The 18,721-nt window shown below is 41.6% G+C and overlaps 1 protein-coding gene across 2 annotated transcripts in view; it reads right to left on the reverse strand.

The window, feature by feature from the left end:
• The window catches only part of gps1 (G protein pathway suppressor 1), an 80,210-nt gene extending 61,969 nt beyond the window's left edge, over nt 1–18,241 (reverse strand). The window contains exons 1-3 of one of the 2 annotated variants that reach the window (XM_068058171.1): nt 18,153–18,241; nt 5,997–6,089; nt 1,222–1,403 (exon numbers count right to left, since the gene is read on the reverse strand). In XM_068058171.1, coding sequence (XP_067914272.1) covers nt 1,222–1,403; nt 5,997–6,089; nt 18,153–18,197 — 320 coding nt within the window. In that variant the 5' untranslated portion in view covers nt 18,198–18,241. Of the gene's footprint in view, nt 1–1,221; nt 1,404–5,996; nt 6,090–13,673; nt 13,694–18,152 lie in introns of those variants that run through there. The other variant, XM_068058172.1, reaches the window with a different exon arrangement.
• Nucleotides 18,242–18,721: the final 480 nt, after the last annotated feature.

Below are 18,721 nucleotides of genomic sequence, written 5' to 3' on the forward strand. Positions count from 1 at the left end.
AGTGTCGGATTCGGGTTGGGCCTGGCCCATCTTCCAGGTACGTCTGTCGGGGTCGGGTCAGGTCAAGTCCAGATTGAGGAGAGGCGGGTCGGGCCGGGCCGGGCCGGACACACACGGTGAGTGCTCTGCCAGTAAGTATTGAAATTTTTTTTAAAAACCTATCGGAGCAGGGAGTCCAGGACGAAACTGAGTCTGCGCAGTGAGCGAGTGACGTCACTATGACGTCATCACGCATGCGCTGCAGCTTCTTGTAGGTTCGGTGTCAGGAAGGTAAGTAAACGGATGGTCGGGTCGGGCTCAGGGCAAAATCGGAGAGACTCGGGCCGGGCTCACTGTGGTTCAGTCGGGTTTATTTTTCCTGACCTAAGCAGGCCTCTATCTGGAGGGACCCATCAAAATTTCTCCATCCCAATCCCCTCCCTGATTGCATGCATCTGCCACTCATTCCCCATCATCTTTACTAGTAATCTATTCCTACCCTGTATTACCCAACCGAATTTGCTGCAATTATGGAGATTCAATGCTGTAGCTGCTCTATCTCCAGTGAAAAAAGGGGAATATTAAAAAAGCAATTTCTCAACTTTACACATTTGGCAAGGAAGCCTGTCTGTTGGCAAAGCATTTTGGAAATTTAGGTACATGCTACACATGATTTTAAATCATTTAGATTAACAGTGCACAGTGCACACCTGAATTTCCGCTTTATACTTCCGACAGATGAGGCTCCCTACCAAGAGCATGGGATCAGAAAACTATATTTTTAGGTGGACATTAGCTAGCCTCAGAGCATGATAAAAGGCCTCTAATAATGTAATAATGTTCACAGTCCACTGCAGTCAACAATAGCATTAACCTGCTTTTCTCTCTATAAAGGGAGGAGCACTGAACCCCAGCATCAGCAGCTGACAGCAGCCACCATGTTTCGATAAATATAGAAGCACAGAGGGCAAGCAAAAGAATGGAAGACACATGGTTAGAAGATGTGAAGCCTGCATGGGTCTGCAGAAACTGAAAAAAAAAGTAGATTCTTGTAAAGAATGGGAATACTTAATGGTTTAAACTTCTGTATCACAAGATAATCCATCCAACAACCCAACTAAGAATAAACACAAATCATAAATGACACTGGAGTACTAAAGCAATACAGAGTCAGAAACAAATCTTCAAGTGGTTTTAGTAAGACTAGACTGCTAGATAGCATCTCTCATTTATAGCTAACACCTTGTGGCCTCTGTCAGCTTGCGATGAATTTCCTCATACATATCTACATTAAATGTTCTCTGAACGAAGGACAGTGCCATCTTCAGGGCTTCGATGCGTAGTTGTGGACAGTGCTCTGCAATAAACAGAAGCCTCTCAATTCGCATTAAACCACTGTAACTGGCTGCATATTGTTCCAGATCCTGTAAAAGGCACAAAATAAACACATGACTAATGTATGTGCATGAAAGATATATTTAAAATTAAGTACAATGGTGTCAGCCTTAACATATTCTCATGTGCATTTAAAAAAATCATTAACACATTTATCATTCAACTTTAATCCAATAGGGGAACCTTACAGTCTCATAGTTAACACGATTCTTTAATATAAAGCACATCGAGTCCTAAAACCACAACTTAAAATGTTATCAAATGCTCCTGTTCTTTTCAAATCGTCATGTGCAGCACAAGGAACATAATGCGATGCAACCAAAAACACTATCATAGAATTCAGTGTCACACATACTATAAATGTTAAATTAAAATTGAATTAAACGTTTTGTGACCAGCAAGATGGGAACATGGGTCAGAGAAAAAAATAAATCACACTGTATCTGATTCACAAACTCTATGCCAGAAGTGCAGTCCTCATTGAATTTACCCTAGTACATTTAGCAAGGCAAAACACCCCAAAATATCCCTGCAGATGAGTGGGGGGCGGGGGAAGAGACAATCACCAAGCTTGAGCTAGACAAGCACAGTGCTGAAGATAAGATTGAAGCATGTAGACAAGAAATAGGGAGAGGGCCAAGCTGCAATCTTGGGGTACATTGAGGCAAACGTGCAGAAAGAGGAAAAGCGAAGGAGAAATTAAGAGGATTACTTTGCAGGACATATAAATGTAGCTTTGGAGGTTTATTTTTAAGCATAGCTACACCCTATTTTATAACTTATCAGAATTGCAGCCCCCTCAACATGTGAAAAATGTCTACGGGATACATACTGTGGCACTGAACAAGTCATTCTATATCTCTTAATCAAAAATTTTAGTACACAGAAGTACAAACTTAGTGACTCTCACTTGCTCCATCATAAATAAATAATTGTTTTTATACAGCCCCTTTTATTGCAAATTGTCTCAAAACACTTTTACACAATGAATTTTTTTTGAAATGCAATAATTGTTGTTATAGTGGCAAACACGACAACCATGCTTCAGTATCATTCCACAGACATGTGAAAAATGGCTAATATTTGTTTTTAAGATGGTATTGATCAAGATTGTAGTTTTAGCTGAGACACCATAAAAACACCTGCTCTTCTTTAGTGCCCTGGCAGTCAACATTCATAAGAATCACCAAAACTGGCAAAATCAACTTGGTTCAATATCGCCTTTGAAGGGTGGCACCTCCAATACCCAACAATCACTCAGTATTACAATGGAATGACACTCTAGATTATGGTCTCAAGCCCTTGTGTGGGGTTCGCAGCCACAATGATTCAGAAACAAGAGTGCTTCCAATTGAGCAAAAGCTGACAAAAAATGTTTTAAATGGACAACTGTGCATGTCTGTGTTTCTGTGCAAAGTGAAAAGGTCTTCAAACTCCAAAATCAATGATACATAATCACTGGTCTTCCAACCAGGATCCCAGCTTCACTGTTCTTAAAAAGCAAGTTATGCCAGTGTTGGTCATTATGTCGAGAAACTTGGGATGAGACAGCACTTTATCCAGAGTATAAACTAACAAGATCCCTCCCGCCTGGCAGAAATGTACCACATGATAACTACACCGATAGCAGCAATAGGTAGAGTCATGGAAATAGTTTAACTTAAATTATTCTGTATTGCTGACTGAAAGTGAAAGAATAAATAGAGGAGACTAGCCTGAAAGAAGGTGGAGGTGGTGGAAGGGAGGCACAAAGCGAAAAGATAACACTGCTTTTAAAAAAGGTAAAAATCATCTTTGAGATTCACTGATTTTTGTAAGAAAATATAAAGAGCGGGGATTTTGGTTTTTATAATATCTCACACTTGGGAGTGTCATAGGGAAAATGCTGGAATCTATTATTAATGAGGTTATAGCAGGTCATTTAGAAAATCTCAATGCAATCAGGCAGAGTCAGCACGGTTTTGTGAAAGGGAAAGCGTGTTTGACTAATTTATTAGCATTCTTTGAGGAAGTAACAAGTAATGTGGATAAAGGGGAACATGTGGATGTGGTGTCTTGGATTCCCAGAAGGCAAGATGCCACATCAAAGGTTACTAAACAAAATAAGAGCCCATGGTATAGGGGGAAACATATTAGTATGGATAGTGGATTGGTTAGCAAACAGGAAACAGAGAGTAGGCATAAATGGGTCATTTTCAGGTTGGCAAGCTGTAACTAGTGGAGTGCCACAAGGATCAGTGCTGGGGCTTCACCTATTTGTAATCTATATCAATAACTTGGATGAAGTGACAGAACACACGGTTGCTAAATTTGCTGATGATACAAAGATAGGTAGGAGAGTAAGTTGTGAAGAGAACATAAGGAGTCTGCGAAAGGAAATAGATAGGTTTAGTGAGTGGGCAAAGATTTGCAGTATAATATGGGAATGTGTGAACTTGTCCTACAAAATGGAAACATATTAATTTTGTCATATGTGACACTACTTGAACCTTTTTTACTGGACATTGCACATAATTTGTTCAAAAGAACAACAGAGCTGATCAGCTGAAAACATGGTTGCACATTTGCATTCTGAGAGACAGTTGAATAGAGAGACAATGGGAGTGCTCACTGATTCAATTAACAAGATTGGTTTGGGCAATAGTGATGATCCACATCCTGTCTGAGTAAGAGCCAGAACTGCACCCCCCCACCCCCCCACCGAGTGTGTGTGGAAGGCTTTGAAGTCCAGCAACCGCACCGCCACCACCCCCCCAAAGAAGCAAGCTGGAAATTGTGCACTGAGGCCCAGTGAGGACTCCCAAGATCTTAACTTCAACTAAGGACTTTACATCAAAGACACAAAAGACAGTACCGGTGTTCCATTTATTGCCAACTCTACAACACCCCCCCACCCCTCCCCCCCAATTCTTTCTCCCCCTTTGTAACTAGTTGTGTGTGTTTCTCTCGCATGTACACAAGCGTGGTTGCGTCGTGTATTTTAATAGTTTTAACAGAGTTAGAGTGATAAGGCTAATAAAGTTACATCTTTCTTGTTTAAACCTAAGAAAACCTGTCTGATTGGTTCATTTGCAATTACAATTAGAGAACAGTGAGCTCAGGGCTCACTGAGGGGCTAAGCTAAAATCACTGTTTTAAAAGATAAACACTGTTATGGCCAACTAGGAAAGGGGCAAGAGGGGAGCCTGAGATCCCTTCCTCACCTGTTCGTAACAAAAGCAACATATTATTTAAATGGAGAGAGATTGCAGAATTCTACAATGCAGAAGGATCTGGGTGTCCAAGCACACGAAACACAAAAAGTTAGTATGCAGGTACAGCTAATGATTAAGACGACAAATGCTACGTTGTCGTTTATTGCAAGAGGAATGGAATATAAAAGTAGAGATGTTTTGCTACAGTTGTACAAGGCATTGGTGAGACCACATCTAGAGTATAGTGCACAGTTTTGGCCTCCTTACATAAGAAAGGATATAAGTGCATTGGAAGCAATTCAGAGAAGGTACACGTGACTGATTCCTGGGATGAGAGGATTATCTTATGAGGTAAGCTTGGACAGGTTGGCTCTGTATTCATTGGAGTTTAGAAGGTGAGGGGCAATCTTATTGAAACATATAAGATCCTGAGGGGACTCGATAGGGTGGATGGTGAAAGGATGTTTCCTCTTGTGGGAAACACTAAAACTAGGAGGCACTGTTTAAAAATAAGGGGTCTTCCATTTAAGACAGAGATGAGAAGAAATGTTTTCTCTCAGAAGGTCATCACAGCCTGTGGAACAGAGAGCAGTGCAGACAGGGTCACTGAATATTAAGGCAGAGGTAGACAGATTCTTGACAGACAAGGGAGTCAAAGAATATTGGGGTAGGCACGAAATTGGAGATGAGTCTACAAACAGATCAGCTATGATCTTACAGAATGGCAAAGCAGGCTTTATTTATTTAGAGATACAGCACTGAAGCAGGCCCTTCGGCCCACCGAATCTGTGCCGACCAACAACAACCCATTTATACTAATCCTACATTAATCCCATATTCCCTACCACATCCCAACATTCTCCTACCACCTACCTACACTAGGGGCAATTTACAATGGCCAATTTACCTATCAACCTGCAAGGCTTTGGCCGTGGGAGAAAACCGGAGCACCAGGCGGAAACTCACGCGGTCACAGGGAGAACTTGCAAACTCCGCACAGGCAGTACCCAGAACTGAGCCCGGGTCGCTGGAGCTGTGAGGCTGCGGTGCTAACCACTGCGCCACTGTGCCGCCCACTTGAGGGGCCGAATAGCCTACTCCTGCTCCAAGCTCGTATGTATATTTAAGAAAATTACAAAGAATTTCTGTAGGTGATATCATGGCATCATACAGCAACAGAGGAAAGCAATTCGGCAAATCTTGCCTGTGCCAGCTTTTCAAAAGAGCTATTCAATTAGTTCCACTCTCCCGCTCTTTCCCCACTGCCCTGCAAATTTTTCCTTTTAAAGGATATGTCCAATTCTCTTTCGAAATCTATTAAATCTGCTTCCACCATCTTTACATTCCAGATCGTAACACTTGTCAGGTAAAAAAATTCTCATCTCTTCTCTAGTTCTTTTGCCAATTATCTTAAAAGCACAGACATACCAGTGTAGGATTCTCCACCACATAGTTTGTGTCAGGTGCATTCTGCTGATCATCCTGAGGGTCAGCATCTATTTGCATTGGTTCCACCGCTCCCTTGGAAAGAAGAGAAAAAGATAGAAAGAGATAACAAAGTTAGTTCAAAAGCTGATCTGGCAGGTTTTATAAAATCAGTTCTTGACTCCAATTGATACATTAAAGCAAATGACAAAATAGAAAATATAAACATAAAGCTACATTTTAATTATAAAATTAGTTGCCATGTGCATAGAAAATAGAAATTTAGACAACCATATTTTATCTTAATTAACAGTAATGCAAATCAACTTATTAAAATATTTTGGTAGAAATTGGGAATGCTTTCTTTTAATAAAAGCATGCTGAATTTCTCATTAACCTGGAGAATTGCACATTGGTAGTGAAATGTCTTCAGGACACACAAAATGCAGCATAACTGCTGAACCTGTTTTTCCAGTGCAGTACAATATTGACAGCTCAAAGGACAGTAACATTCAACTGGGAAGAAAATTCACTCTTTGGCATTTCAGTGAATGCACACTGAACAGAAAATGCAATTAGGTGCCTACCATCACTCACCAGATTCACCAAAAAATAAAAGAGAATAGCCTAAAGAGCTACTTTACTCAATCTTCATAGTCACCACCGATTGCTCAGTTCAATGTCCCAATGAAAACCTGCTTTAGCTCTGGAAGAGCAAATAAAGTGAGCTGGTTAAATGTAGCAACAGACTTTCAGTATTGCAACTCCACCCAAGTGGCTGGTTGCCAACAAAAGGATTAGGAATATTGCCAATTCAGATGCAACCTCAACACTCACCAGGTTTCTACTCTTCCCAAGACCAGTAAGCCAAAACTTGGATATGGTCTTCAAGATTTTATGTAGTCATATTATTGATGATGGTTCATGTTAAAGATGGAGGTCAAGCTGTTTCGGTACTAACAGCAGTGAGCTCCAAATCTGAGTAATGATGCGGTTTGCAGCCACTACGGTTGAGGGCAAAGACATCATAGAATCATAGAGAGATACAGCACTGAAACAGGCCCTTTGGCCCACCGAGTCTGTGCCGACCAATAACCACCCATTTATACTAATCCTACATTAATCCCATATTACCTACCACATCCCCACCATTCTCCTACCACCTACCTACACTAGGGGCAATTTATAATGGCCAATTTACCCATCAGCCTGCAAGCCTTTGGCTGTGGAAGGAAACCGGAGCACCCGGCGGAAACCCACGCGGTCACAGGGAGAACTTGCAAACTCCGCACAGGCAGTACCCAGAACTGAACCTGGCTCGCTGGAGCTGTGAGGCTGCGGTGCTAACCACTGTGCCACTGTGCCGTCCCATCAATGACAGTTTCAGCAGCAAGAACTGACCAAGGCCAAAAGCAAGTGATGTTACAGAAGTGGAAGTAGGCAATTTTTGTGATAGAGAGCATATGGGTCAGAAGCTCAGCTTGGGGTTAAGTAGGATTCAAAGGCTACTAAAAGTCTTAATCAACCTGAAAAGGCGGCTGGGCAGGTGAATGGAAGTGGCAAGGGTAAGGAGTCTGTGATGGTGGTGGGTGGAAAGGGGGAATGGGGCGGGGGGGGGGGGGAGAAAGGGTGACGACAATGGATTCAGTCTTCCTAATTTTCATTTGGAGGAAATTGCAGCTCATCCTAGGATACACACACTGGGAAGCAATCTGACTATACAGAGGCAGTGGAAGAGGGGGGGAAAGAGGAGTGATGGAGAGCTGGATGTTGTGGAAGCTAACTCTGTCTTCAGATGATGTTGCCATGGGGCAACATGTAGATGAGAATGAAGAGGGACAAAGGATATATCATTAGGAGTATAATGATAACGGTATGGGGAGGCGTAGTGGTAATGTCACTGCACTAGTAATCCAGAGGCCCAGGCTAATGTTCTGGGGCCATGGGTTTGAATTCTATTAATAAATCTGGAATTATAAGCTAGTCTAATAGTGACCATGAAACCACTGTCGTTTGTTGTTAAAAATAAACCCATCTGTTTAACTAATGTCCTTCAGGGAAGGAAATCTGCCGTCCCTACCTGTCTGGCCTACGTGCGATTCCAAACCCACAGCAAAGCGGTTGAATCTGAAAATGCCCTCTGAAATGGCCAAGCAAGCCACTCAGTTGTATCAAACCACTACGAAGTCTAAGAAAAGGAATGAAACCGGACAGACCACCTGGCATCAACCTAGGCACTGGAAACGACAACGGCAAACCCAGCCCTGTCAACCCTGCAAAGTCCTCCTTACCAATATTGTGCCAAAATTGGGAGAGCTGCCCCACTGACTAGTCAAGCAACAGCCTGACAGAGTCATACTCATGGAATCATACCTTACAGACAATGTCCCAGATGCCACCATTACCATCCCTGGGTATGTCCTGTCCCACCAGCAGGACAGAACCACCAGAGGTGGCAGCACAGTGGTATACAGTCAGGAGGGAGTTGCCCTGGGAGTCCTCAACATTGACACCTGACCCCACGAAGTCTCATGGCATCAGGTCAAACATGGACAAGGAAACCTCCCGATTACCAGCTATTATGCCCCCTTGGCTGATGAATCATTGTTTCTCCATGTTGAACAACAATTGGAAGAAGCACAGAGGTTAGCAAGGGCATAGAATGTGGGGGAACTTCAATGTCCATCACCAAGAGTGGCTCAGTAGCACCACTACTGACCAAGTCCTAAATGACATAGCTGCTAGACTGGGTCTGCAGCAGGTGATGAGGGAACCAACAAGAGGGAAAAACATACTTGGTCTCATCCTCACCAATCTACCTATCGCAGATGCATCTGTCCATGACAGTATTGGTAGGAGTGACCACCGCACTGTCCTTGTAGAGACGAAGTCCCATCTTCACATTGACGATACCCACCATCGTGTTGTGTGGCAGTACCACGGTGCTAAATGGGGTAGATTTCAAACAAACAGATTTGGTACCTCAAAATTGGACATCCATGATGTGCTGTGGGCCATCAGCAGCAACAGCATTGTATTCAACCACAACCTGTAACTTGTGGTCTGACATATCCCCCACTCTACCAATACCAGGAGATCAACCATGGTTCAATGAAGAGTGCAAGAGGGCATACCAGGAGCAGCACCAGGCATACCTAAAAATGAGGGGTCAGCCTGGTGAAGCTACAACACAGGACTGCCTGCGTGCCAAACAGAAGCAGCATGCGATAGACAGGGATAAGCAATCCCACAACCAAACGGATGAGATCTAGGCTCTGCAGTCCTGCCACATCCAGTCGTGAATGGTGATGGACAATTAAACAGCTAACAGCAGGGGGAGGTTCCACAAATATCCCCATCCTCAACGATGGGGGAGCACAGCACATCAGTTCAAAAGATAAGGCTGAAGCATTTGCATCCATCTTCAGCCAGTGCCAAGTGGCTGATGCATCTTGGCCTCCGTCTAAGGTCCCCAGCATCACAGATGACAATCTGATTCACTCACACGGTATCGAGAAACGGCTGAAGGCACTGGATACTGCAAAGGCTATGGGCCATGACAACATTCCGACAATAGTACTGAAGACCTGTGCTCCAGAATTAGCCCACCCCTAGCCAAGCTATTCCAGTACAGCTACAACACTGGCATCTACCCAGCAATGTGGAAAATTGCCCAAGTATGTCCTGTAGACAAAAAGCAGGATAAATTCAACTCGGTCAATTACCACCCTATCAGTCTACTCTCAACCATAGGCAAAATGACGGAAGGGGTCGCCACCAATGCTATCAAGCTGCACTTGTCCACCAATAATCTGCCCACTGACGCTCAGTTTGGGTTCCGCCAGGGCCACTCAGCTCCTGACCTCATTACATCCTTGGTCCAAACATGGACAAAACAGCTGAACTCCAGAGGTGAGAGCGACTGCCCTTGACATCAAGGAGCCTTAGCAAAACTGGAGTCAATGGGAATCAGGGGGAAAACTCTCTGCTGGTTGGAGTCATACTTAGTACAAAGGAAGATGGTTGTGGTTGTTGGAGGTCTATTATCTCAGTCCCAGGACATCGCTGCAGGAGTTCCTTCGGGTAGTGTCCTAGGCCCAACCATCTTAGCTGCTTCAATGACCTTCCCTCCACCATTAGGTCAGAAGTGAGGATGTTCACTGATGATTACATAATGTTCTGCATTATTCGCAACTCCTCAGATACCGAAGCAGAAAGACCTGGACAACATCCAGGCATGGGCTGAGAAGTGCCAGGCAGTATTCATGCCACACAAGTACCAGGCAAGGACCATCTCAAACATGAGAGAATTTAACCATCTGCCCTTGATGTTTAATGGCATTACTATTGCTGAATCCCCCCCACTATCAACATCCTGGGGTTTGCCATTGACCAGAAACTTAACTGGACCAGCCACATAAATGCTGTGGTTACAAGAGCAGGTCAGAGGATAGGAATTCTGTGGCAAGTAATTCACCTCCTGTCTCCCCACTGCCTGTTCACCATCGACAAGGCACAAGTCAGGTGTGTGATGGAATACGCTCCACTTGCCTGGATGAGTGCAGCTCCAACAACACAAGAAGCTCGACACCATCCAGGACAAACCAGCCCACTTGAATGGCACCCCATCCATCACCTTCAACATTCACTTCCTCCACTACTGACGCATTGTGACAGCAGTGTGTACCATCTACAGGTTGCGCTGTAGCAACTCACCAAGGCTCCATCGATAGCAACTTCCAAACTCACGACCTCTACCACCTAGAAGGACAAGAGCAGTAGATGTATGGGAACACCACCACCTACAAGATCCCCCCCAAGTCACACACCATCTTGACTTGGAACTATATCGCCGTTCCTTCACTGCCGCTGGGTCAAAATCCTGGAATTCCCTTCCCAACAGCACTGTTGGTGTACCTACATCCCAAGGACTGCAGCAGTTCAAGAAGGCAGCTCACCACCACCTTCTCAAGGACAATTAGGGATGGGCAATAAATGCTGGCCTAGCCAGTAACAACCACACCCCATGAACAAATAAAGAAAAGGTCAAAGCTATTTATGGAAATGATCTGGCTGTGATTAGGTAACTAAGAGTGAAAACAAATGAGGGCAGTCTCACTGAGCTGGACAACGAAAGAGAGACATTGGAGGAAGATGTATCAAAGGCTGCAGAGGTCAAGGATGGAAATGCATCATGGTCGGTCACAGAATATATTTTGCAACTTTGGTTAGGGCCGTTTCAGAGTTGTGGCAGAGGACATGGAGTTGCAGGGAAGATGGATTCATGAGGTGACAACATGTTAAAGGATTTGGAGAGGAAAGGGAGATTGACGATAGGGTGGCAATTTTCAAGGACAGAGTCGCGAGAATTTTTTTTAAAAAAGAAGACGGGGTATTAATAACAATTTTGGGAGAGGGGGGAACAGTACCTGAAGAGACAGAATACTAAAGAGAAAATATGTCATTGATAGCCTTTCATTAAAAAAATGAAATTTTAGAGTAAGTGATCAATAAAGTGCTGACAATTTAAATACACGAATAATAACTGCAGTTCAGAATCGCATCACTAAGCTGCTGATCTAAGCAGTGTTGCCAAAAGGCATGATTTTAACGATTTAATGATTTTACATTGTTTTAATGTACACTGTAAACAAAATTCCAAGAATTGTGCTCCATAAGCAACAGTGCAATGAATCATTAATAAAATTACAAATTATTTGCAGTGCTGTTTGAGGATTGCAGAATTCACAGCATATTACAGCTGTTCAATAATTTAAGCAACCAAAGTTTACCTACATACTCAAGGATGCAAACAATGTTTGCTTTATTCTACCCTTGGATGAAAAGCTTACATTTAAAAAAAGGAAAAAATATTTTCCACCCAATTTCGCAGACAACATCCTGCTCCTTGTGGTGTCAGCAAACAATATTCTATTTTGACATGATACCCCTCACTGAAGAACGTTGGTGCAATGCTGGCAATTAGCAAACAAGTACAGCTCTAAAGTCAATCACATTCAGCATTTTTGCAGGTCTGTGGCTTAGGCATCAAAACATTGATTATTAAATTTACCTGAGAAACTGGACTTAGTTGGATCAAAACCATCTGCTTTATCAAAAAAGCAACTGTTAAAGGAAAATGCTTTGATCTTTCTGTTAGCCTTGAATGTTTAATTACCTTTTTTTTTGAAAAAACTGGGTGATAGTGTGATCAGTCATTTTTGAAAGCTATATAGCACAATAGTTACTGTAGTGAGGTAACTCATGGCCTCAATTCTATCATTTTTCCAGTAAACTATGCGTGCCTGTGATATCAACACTCACAAAAGCAAACAATAACAGCAACAAAAATATATCCTACAAATGCACGTCACAGCGCAATGCTGCCTTCGCCACTTAGGTGGCTTTACAGCTTCTTCAGCCATTATGATAGCATTCATAATACAATCAAAATTCAAAAGCAGTATCGATGAGAATCAAATGTAATTTGGTATCTTGATGTAAAGACACCAAAACGGTTTAGCAACCCGAGTGGGAAAAGTATAAGCTGCTCAGAAAACGTTACTGGAAAAACAGGAAAATACTGTAACTGGCTCAACTATAGTATTGTAAAGACCTTTGTGATTTATTAACCCTCCTGGAACAGATCTACAGGAGGCACATCAATGGGTCATTGGTATGTATGTCAAGGGTGCACTCCAGTAAATGATCACTTCTTCAAGGCTCCTTCACATAGTCCATGTTCTATAGCGATTAAAGAATAAACCTATAAGCTGCACTGTATGATTCCAAGGTTTCCTCCAGGATACATATTTATCAGCATTGCTCCAAAAGCATTTTTATTTTTCTGGTTTTTAGGCAGTTCTCTGAATTTCTGCTTCCTCTGGCGAACAAATGTACTCTATCATATAAATTATAGGCATCTTTCATAATTTGATTCTTTCAATAAAATGCTGTTACCCAATTGGATAATTAAATGATTAAAAATAGATGTATAGTTGTGTTGCAGCTGCTACATAAAGCTTCTTCCCAGACATAAACAACCCCTTCGCTCAGGACATTCTCAGCTCCATTCCAATTAAATCACTAATTAAAGTCTAACAGTGTCACAGCAAACCCATCAGCACTTTGTTAATGCTTTACTAATAAATGGCAACGTCAAGAACAATTAATTGGATGGTGACATTTTAACCAGCATTCAATGGGTAAAATATTTAACAACCAGGGAAGCTCTAGGATATTCCACCTCTTATATCACTCGTGCTAGACTGAGATGAGGGATATCATTAGTATTTCTAATGTAATATTTAATCTTTCTGTCAGAGTTCATTTGGATCTCGAGTCCCAAGGTTTACAGCTTTTATTTGGCTCAACTTCAGTACTAGAACCTCGAGCTTCTTCTATGACTTTGTCTCACTTCCATAGCTCATGCTGAAAGGCAAACTGGTGGTAAAGTTCAGGAACTGCTGCCGTGTGAAAGGTCTTAGAAGGAGCTCAAAGCTTTATCAATCACCAAAGAGAAGTGTATGAATTGCTTCTGTGGCATTAACACAAGAATGATATAAACAACATTGACTCAAACATTTTCATATAAACAGTATGCTCTCCTATCTCAAACCAAAATGAAATCACGCTTGAGTTGTGTGTTTCCTTCATCAGCTTTTCTGGTGATCGAGGTACCTCATAGAGCAGAGTGCAGGCTGACAAGCTGGCGCTAAGGCTGAAATCTCCTGCCGTGCTATGTAGAAACAAGTCTGATCTACTGCTGTGAGGTGTCAGGTAAAGGTCTGAGAGCGAAGAGGTGGCTGAGCTGGGAGTGGAGCTATCTCGACACCCTTCCTGACTATCTGCATTCCCTGCCCCTGAAACCGTGCTTGCCTGGGAAAGAGGAATGAAATTCTCAGTTATTATAGTTCTACACTTTGCTTAGAATTAAAATATAATCCAGCTATACTAATTCAAATCATCGAACATTTTAGAAGCTACAATGTCCACAATTGTCACTATATTATTTACAACATATAGAAACCATTCTCTATTAATATTAACAATCTTGTATATAGCATGCACTTCATGCAAACATCATACTTCATTATTGTAACACTTTTCCCATCACATTTCTACGGTTACAAAATAGCAAATCCTCCAATTCACCATGAAATCTACTATTTGTTAAAAAATAAACCTTCCATCGTCTTCTAGATAATGTACAGCATCAGCAGAGAAGGTTATGATCAGAAGGGGGTGCTTGGTATATTAACATAACTAACCCCCAGTCAACATATTCAAGTTGTTGTCAATCATACTACCAGACTCAGGAAAAAGAAGAGGTCAGCAGCATGAATATGCAAATTGAAAGACTGCCTTCTGCTGCAGATATGTGCATTACTTGATTACAAAACATACTGTCAAAAGAAAATCAAGAAGTCTTTTGATTCTGTAAGTTTTGAAAACTAATTTTGCAAAACTTCTAAAGACTGTAGCTTTAAGTAGAAAAATATACAGCTATTAACTAAGTAATACAGGCACAGTATAGCATGTCACTCAGAAGTCAGGAGTGTGCCAGCGTCACCACAATAAATATAACACCAATATTGATAATTAGTATTTAATTTATTAGCTAATGTATTGTGGCTGAAAAAACTCAGACGTTTGTCCTTTACTTATATAGCAATACTGATTAAAATTGCATAAATCTATACTGTAACTGTTTGGAATAAAGCTAGCACAATTATTCGTCACTACATGAAAATATGCCCCAAAGCATGAAACCTTAATTTCTCAACCTGAAACGGGTAGGAATTAAAAAGAAGCCTGAAGAACCACTAGAAAACAAACAGATAGTTTGTGTAAATCACTATAACTGTTCGCTCTGCTAACATAATAAAACACCAGAAAAGTACTTGTTGTACCTTTTATACTAGGCAGCTCATTGGCGAGCATGGAGCTTTCAGTGGCACTCAAAGTTCACAGGTCTGCTGCTGAACAAATTTTTGATCTTGGTCGAATTGACTGGTGTTAATTTCAAACTCTGAACATTTACCAAATGTGTTGGTTATTGCTGGTTTCTGAAATTTATGCACTAACTACTGGACTTGTGTTCAAAGTGAACAACTCAAATCTGGCCACCACTAATCCAGACTCCTGTTAATTATGAGCATAGCCCTTGATCTGAATACTTGGCAGTAATCAAAATATTTAACCATAAAGATCAAGGCACAATCTCAAGGCACAGTGATAAGGAGGAATTATTTAAGAAAAGCATAAATTAATAGCCCTTTACTATATGGCTGTGCTATACAGAGATCAGCCAGCAAACAACCATGGAAACACAATATATTCCATAATTAAGTTAGAAGTGGGTTACATCTTCATTTATATCAAATATGTTATCTGTTTTGTTGTTTTGATGATCACTCTTTCCATGTCATATGAAGGTGTGAGAATTGTAATTTTTTTTTAAATTAACATTTTCTCCATTTAGTATCTGATAGCACTAGCTAGAGGGGCACACAATCAAAAAAATAATGAATTTTTGTCACTCTCACACAATATGCTGTGCTATTAAGTGTTTAGCAGCCAGACTGTGGAGATATTCACCGAAGTTGTTCAAGACCCACTTATGTATTACAAACCAAAAGAAAATCCAACATATTTACCAACGGTTTCCTCATTGATAGAAAGATACAATAAATTTCCTCTACAATGTCATTTTAATTATGAGGCATCTCAACAACCACAATATCAATTTAACATGAAAAAAAATCCCACGCTCTTCATAAATAGGTAAAATGAAAAAAGATACTGAGAGCGGAAAGAACAGATAGTATGGATGACCAAGGTTTGTCGAGAAGATGTTTTTTAAAAATGGAGAGAAGTGCAGAAACCAAGGTTTAGGGAAGGAGTTCCAAAGAGTAGAATCAAGATGGCTAACAGCTCTGTACTGATGGAGTTGAAGGTAGGGAAGATGTGAAGACTTAAATAAGAGGAAGCAACATTTGGGAAGAAATATAGTGTTGGAGGAGATACAGTGGGCCAAGGTCATGGGGGATTTAAGATGAAATCAATCATTTGAACTGTGATCTGTTGGGTTTCAGGAACCACTGTTTCACAGGGAAAATATAGTAGAGTTTCGGCGATGTTGGAAGTTATGGAGGGTGGAGGCCGGGAGACCAGTATTAAGAGTAGTCGAGTCTGGAAGTGCCAAAGGTATGTATGGAGTTTCAGCCGCATGAAGGCTGGTCTGTGATGGATGAAGGCAATGTTGCGGAGGAGAAAGTAAGGCGCCTTGGCGATAGATAAGACTTTGGTTTTAAAGCAAAGGTCAGGGTCAACCAAAGCGGCAGGTCTACTTCAGCCTGAGACAGTGGCCTTGGTAGGGGATGGAATCAAGGGAAAAGCAAGTAGAATTTGTGGTGGGGATCAAAGACGATGGCTTCAGTCTTCTCCAAGTTGAGGTAAAGGAAGTAATGACTCATCCGGGATGTCAAACAGCATGAAGGTAGTCGAGAGAAGTAATGTAGGAGTAGAGCTTGCTATCATCAACTTTTATGTGAAAGCTGGTGCTGTGCTACGGATGATGTTACCAAGGCCCAGCATTTAGATGAGGGAGAGGGAAGCAAGGGTGGATCCTTGGGATCCTCAGAGGTGATAATATGAGGGAGGGAAAGCAATTGCTAGAGATGCACTGACTGCAGTTGGATTGGTAGGAATGGAACCACACAAAGCCAGTTCTATGGTGCTGGATGATGGAAGGAATACATTAATGCTTGGCCCTAACCATACTAAATGCTGGAGAATAAGGTATCTCAGTCTCAGGGGATCTCATTCGTGACTTTGGCAAGAGCCAAGCTGAAAGGATTTGAATGGGGAGTTTTGGCAGAGATGGGCACAGAGCTGGGAGACAAAGACACATTGAAGCAGCAGACCTATTAGAAATGATGGGCAATAAAATAACTACCTATTGCTGCAAAAATACTTTAACACTGTCTTTTTTTTGACATATCACGATAGAGTTCTATTTAACAATACAACAAAGAATTACTTCCTTCAACGTTCAACCTGTGCAACAAAACAGTCAGGAGAAATAGTTACTTATCCAAAGAAAACTATATAGGCCAAGCAGTTTTCTCTTCACCAGCAGTACCTGATATTACCATCAAATTCCAAGCATAAAACCTGACTGAATATTTATATTCAAACTCCAGATAGACTTTAAGGGTGCTCCATTCTGAGTAGCAGGTCCCCCCCAATTATCTACTTGCTCTTTCATAAATTCAACACCAATGAAGTGCTGACACTTCTTGAAGCAAGAGAAGTTTGGTAAATAGATTATTTTAACACAAAAACATAGACATAAAAATGTTCACAGTTCAAACTGCAAAGACAAAAATAAAATTTTTGCATTCCACTTTGACCGCCATGTACATTGTTTACTTTACGAAAATGGATTTTTCCAAACTGCATTAAAACAACTCTCAGCATGGGCAAGGGCACCAAGCAAAGTGATACAAGTGGGCATATTCAGTTGCTGTTGTCTCAGGTAACTTTTTCAGAAAAATGTAATCACATTTAGCACATTCCTCAGTCCAATTATCCCCCATTCCAAAATATTTCATGGCAATTATACATTTTGCAGGGGACTTTCATAGTCTAAAATACCTTAAAATGAGTCATATTTAGTGTCATTCAAACAGAGAAAACAAAAAAAAAGCGTGATTAGAGCATTAAATTGAACACTAGCCATATAAAGCAGTGGACAAGAAATACTGTAGCTTTAAGATTCTATTCCAGAAGGCAGAAGCCCAGTCAGGAAGCCTGTACTTACAGGCCCATTCTCAGGCATCACTTTCTCCAGGCTCTATCCGATGAAGCAGGTTAACACAAACCAAAGCTTAATTCTGGGGTCTCAAACAGTCAATGTTCGGGACTCAGAGCAAAACCATGCGTATCCACAGCACGGAAACAGTAAAAGGTCCCTTAGTAACAGGTTCATTCTGGCTCTATCAGCCAGCAACCAACTGTCATGTTCCCCTCACTTCAGCATCATTCGCCACGGCTCAATCCCTCCAAATTACTCCACATGGAGACTCTCCTTTCTTTCCCCCGCCACCGCACGATAATCTATCCTTTGATCGGACAGCAACGAGTTTTTTTTACCTGAAAATTTAATACTTGAACGGGAAGTGGCATCTTCTCCCTCATTCAGCAACTCTCAGCAGCCACAGAGTAGCTCCACATCCGGGAACTCTCATCACTGGGGTGAAAGGTCAGAAGTGCGTCGTGACGTCATTCGTACCCGCAACGTGTACGTGGTTTTGGAAAGTTGAGGCATTCCCTGCCCCGCATAAATATGGGGGCACAGCCCATTTATCTTTGTATAGTCTTCCAGGTTGGTAAACCTATACTATTAATTTTGTGGTATCAGCGTTTTATACGTAAGATAGTTGTGATGAAATAAAAGAGGATTTAAAATGATTTTAGTAAAAAAAAAATCAGGTTGCGAATTGTCAAGGTCATATAACTGGTTTTTGTTCTCAGAATTATTACAGCGCAGGAGGCCATTCGGCCCATCGTGTCCGCATTGGCTCTCTGAAAGGGCAATTCCCTGCGTTCCAATCCCCTGCCTTCTCACCATAATCCTGCATATTCTTCCTTTTCATATAACTGTCTAATTCCCTTTTGAATGCTTCAATTGAACCTGCTTCCACAATGTTCTCAAGCAGCGC

Source organism: Heterodontus francisci, chromosome 26 (genome assembly GCF_036365525.1).
Source record: "Heterodontus francisci isolate sHetFra1 chromosome 26, sHetFra1.hap1, whole genome shotgun sequence".
NCBI classification, from domain to species: Eukaryota; Metazoa; Chordata; class Chondrichthyes; order Heterodontiformes; family Heterodontidae; genus Heterodontus; species Heterodontus francisci.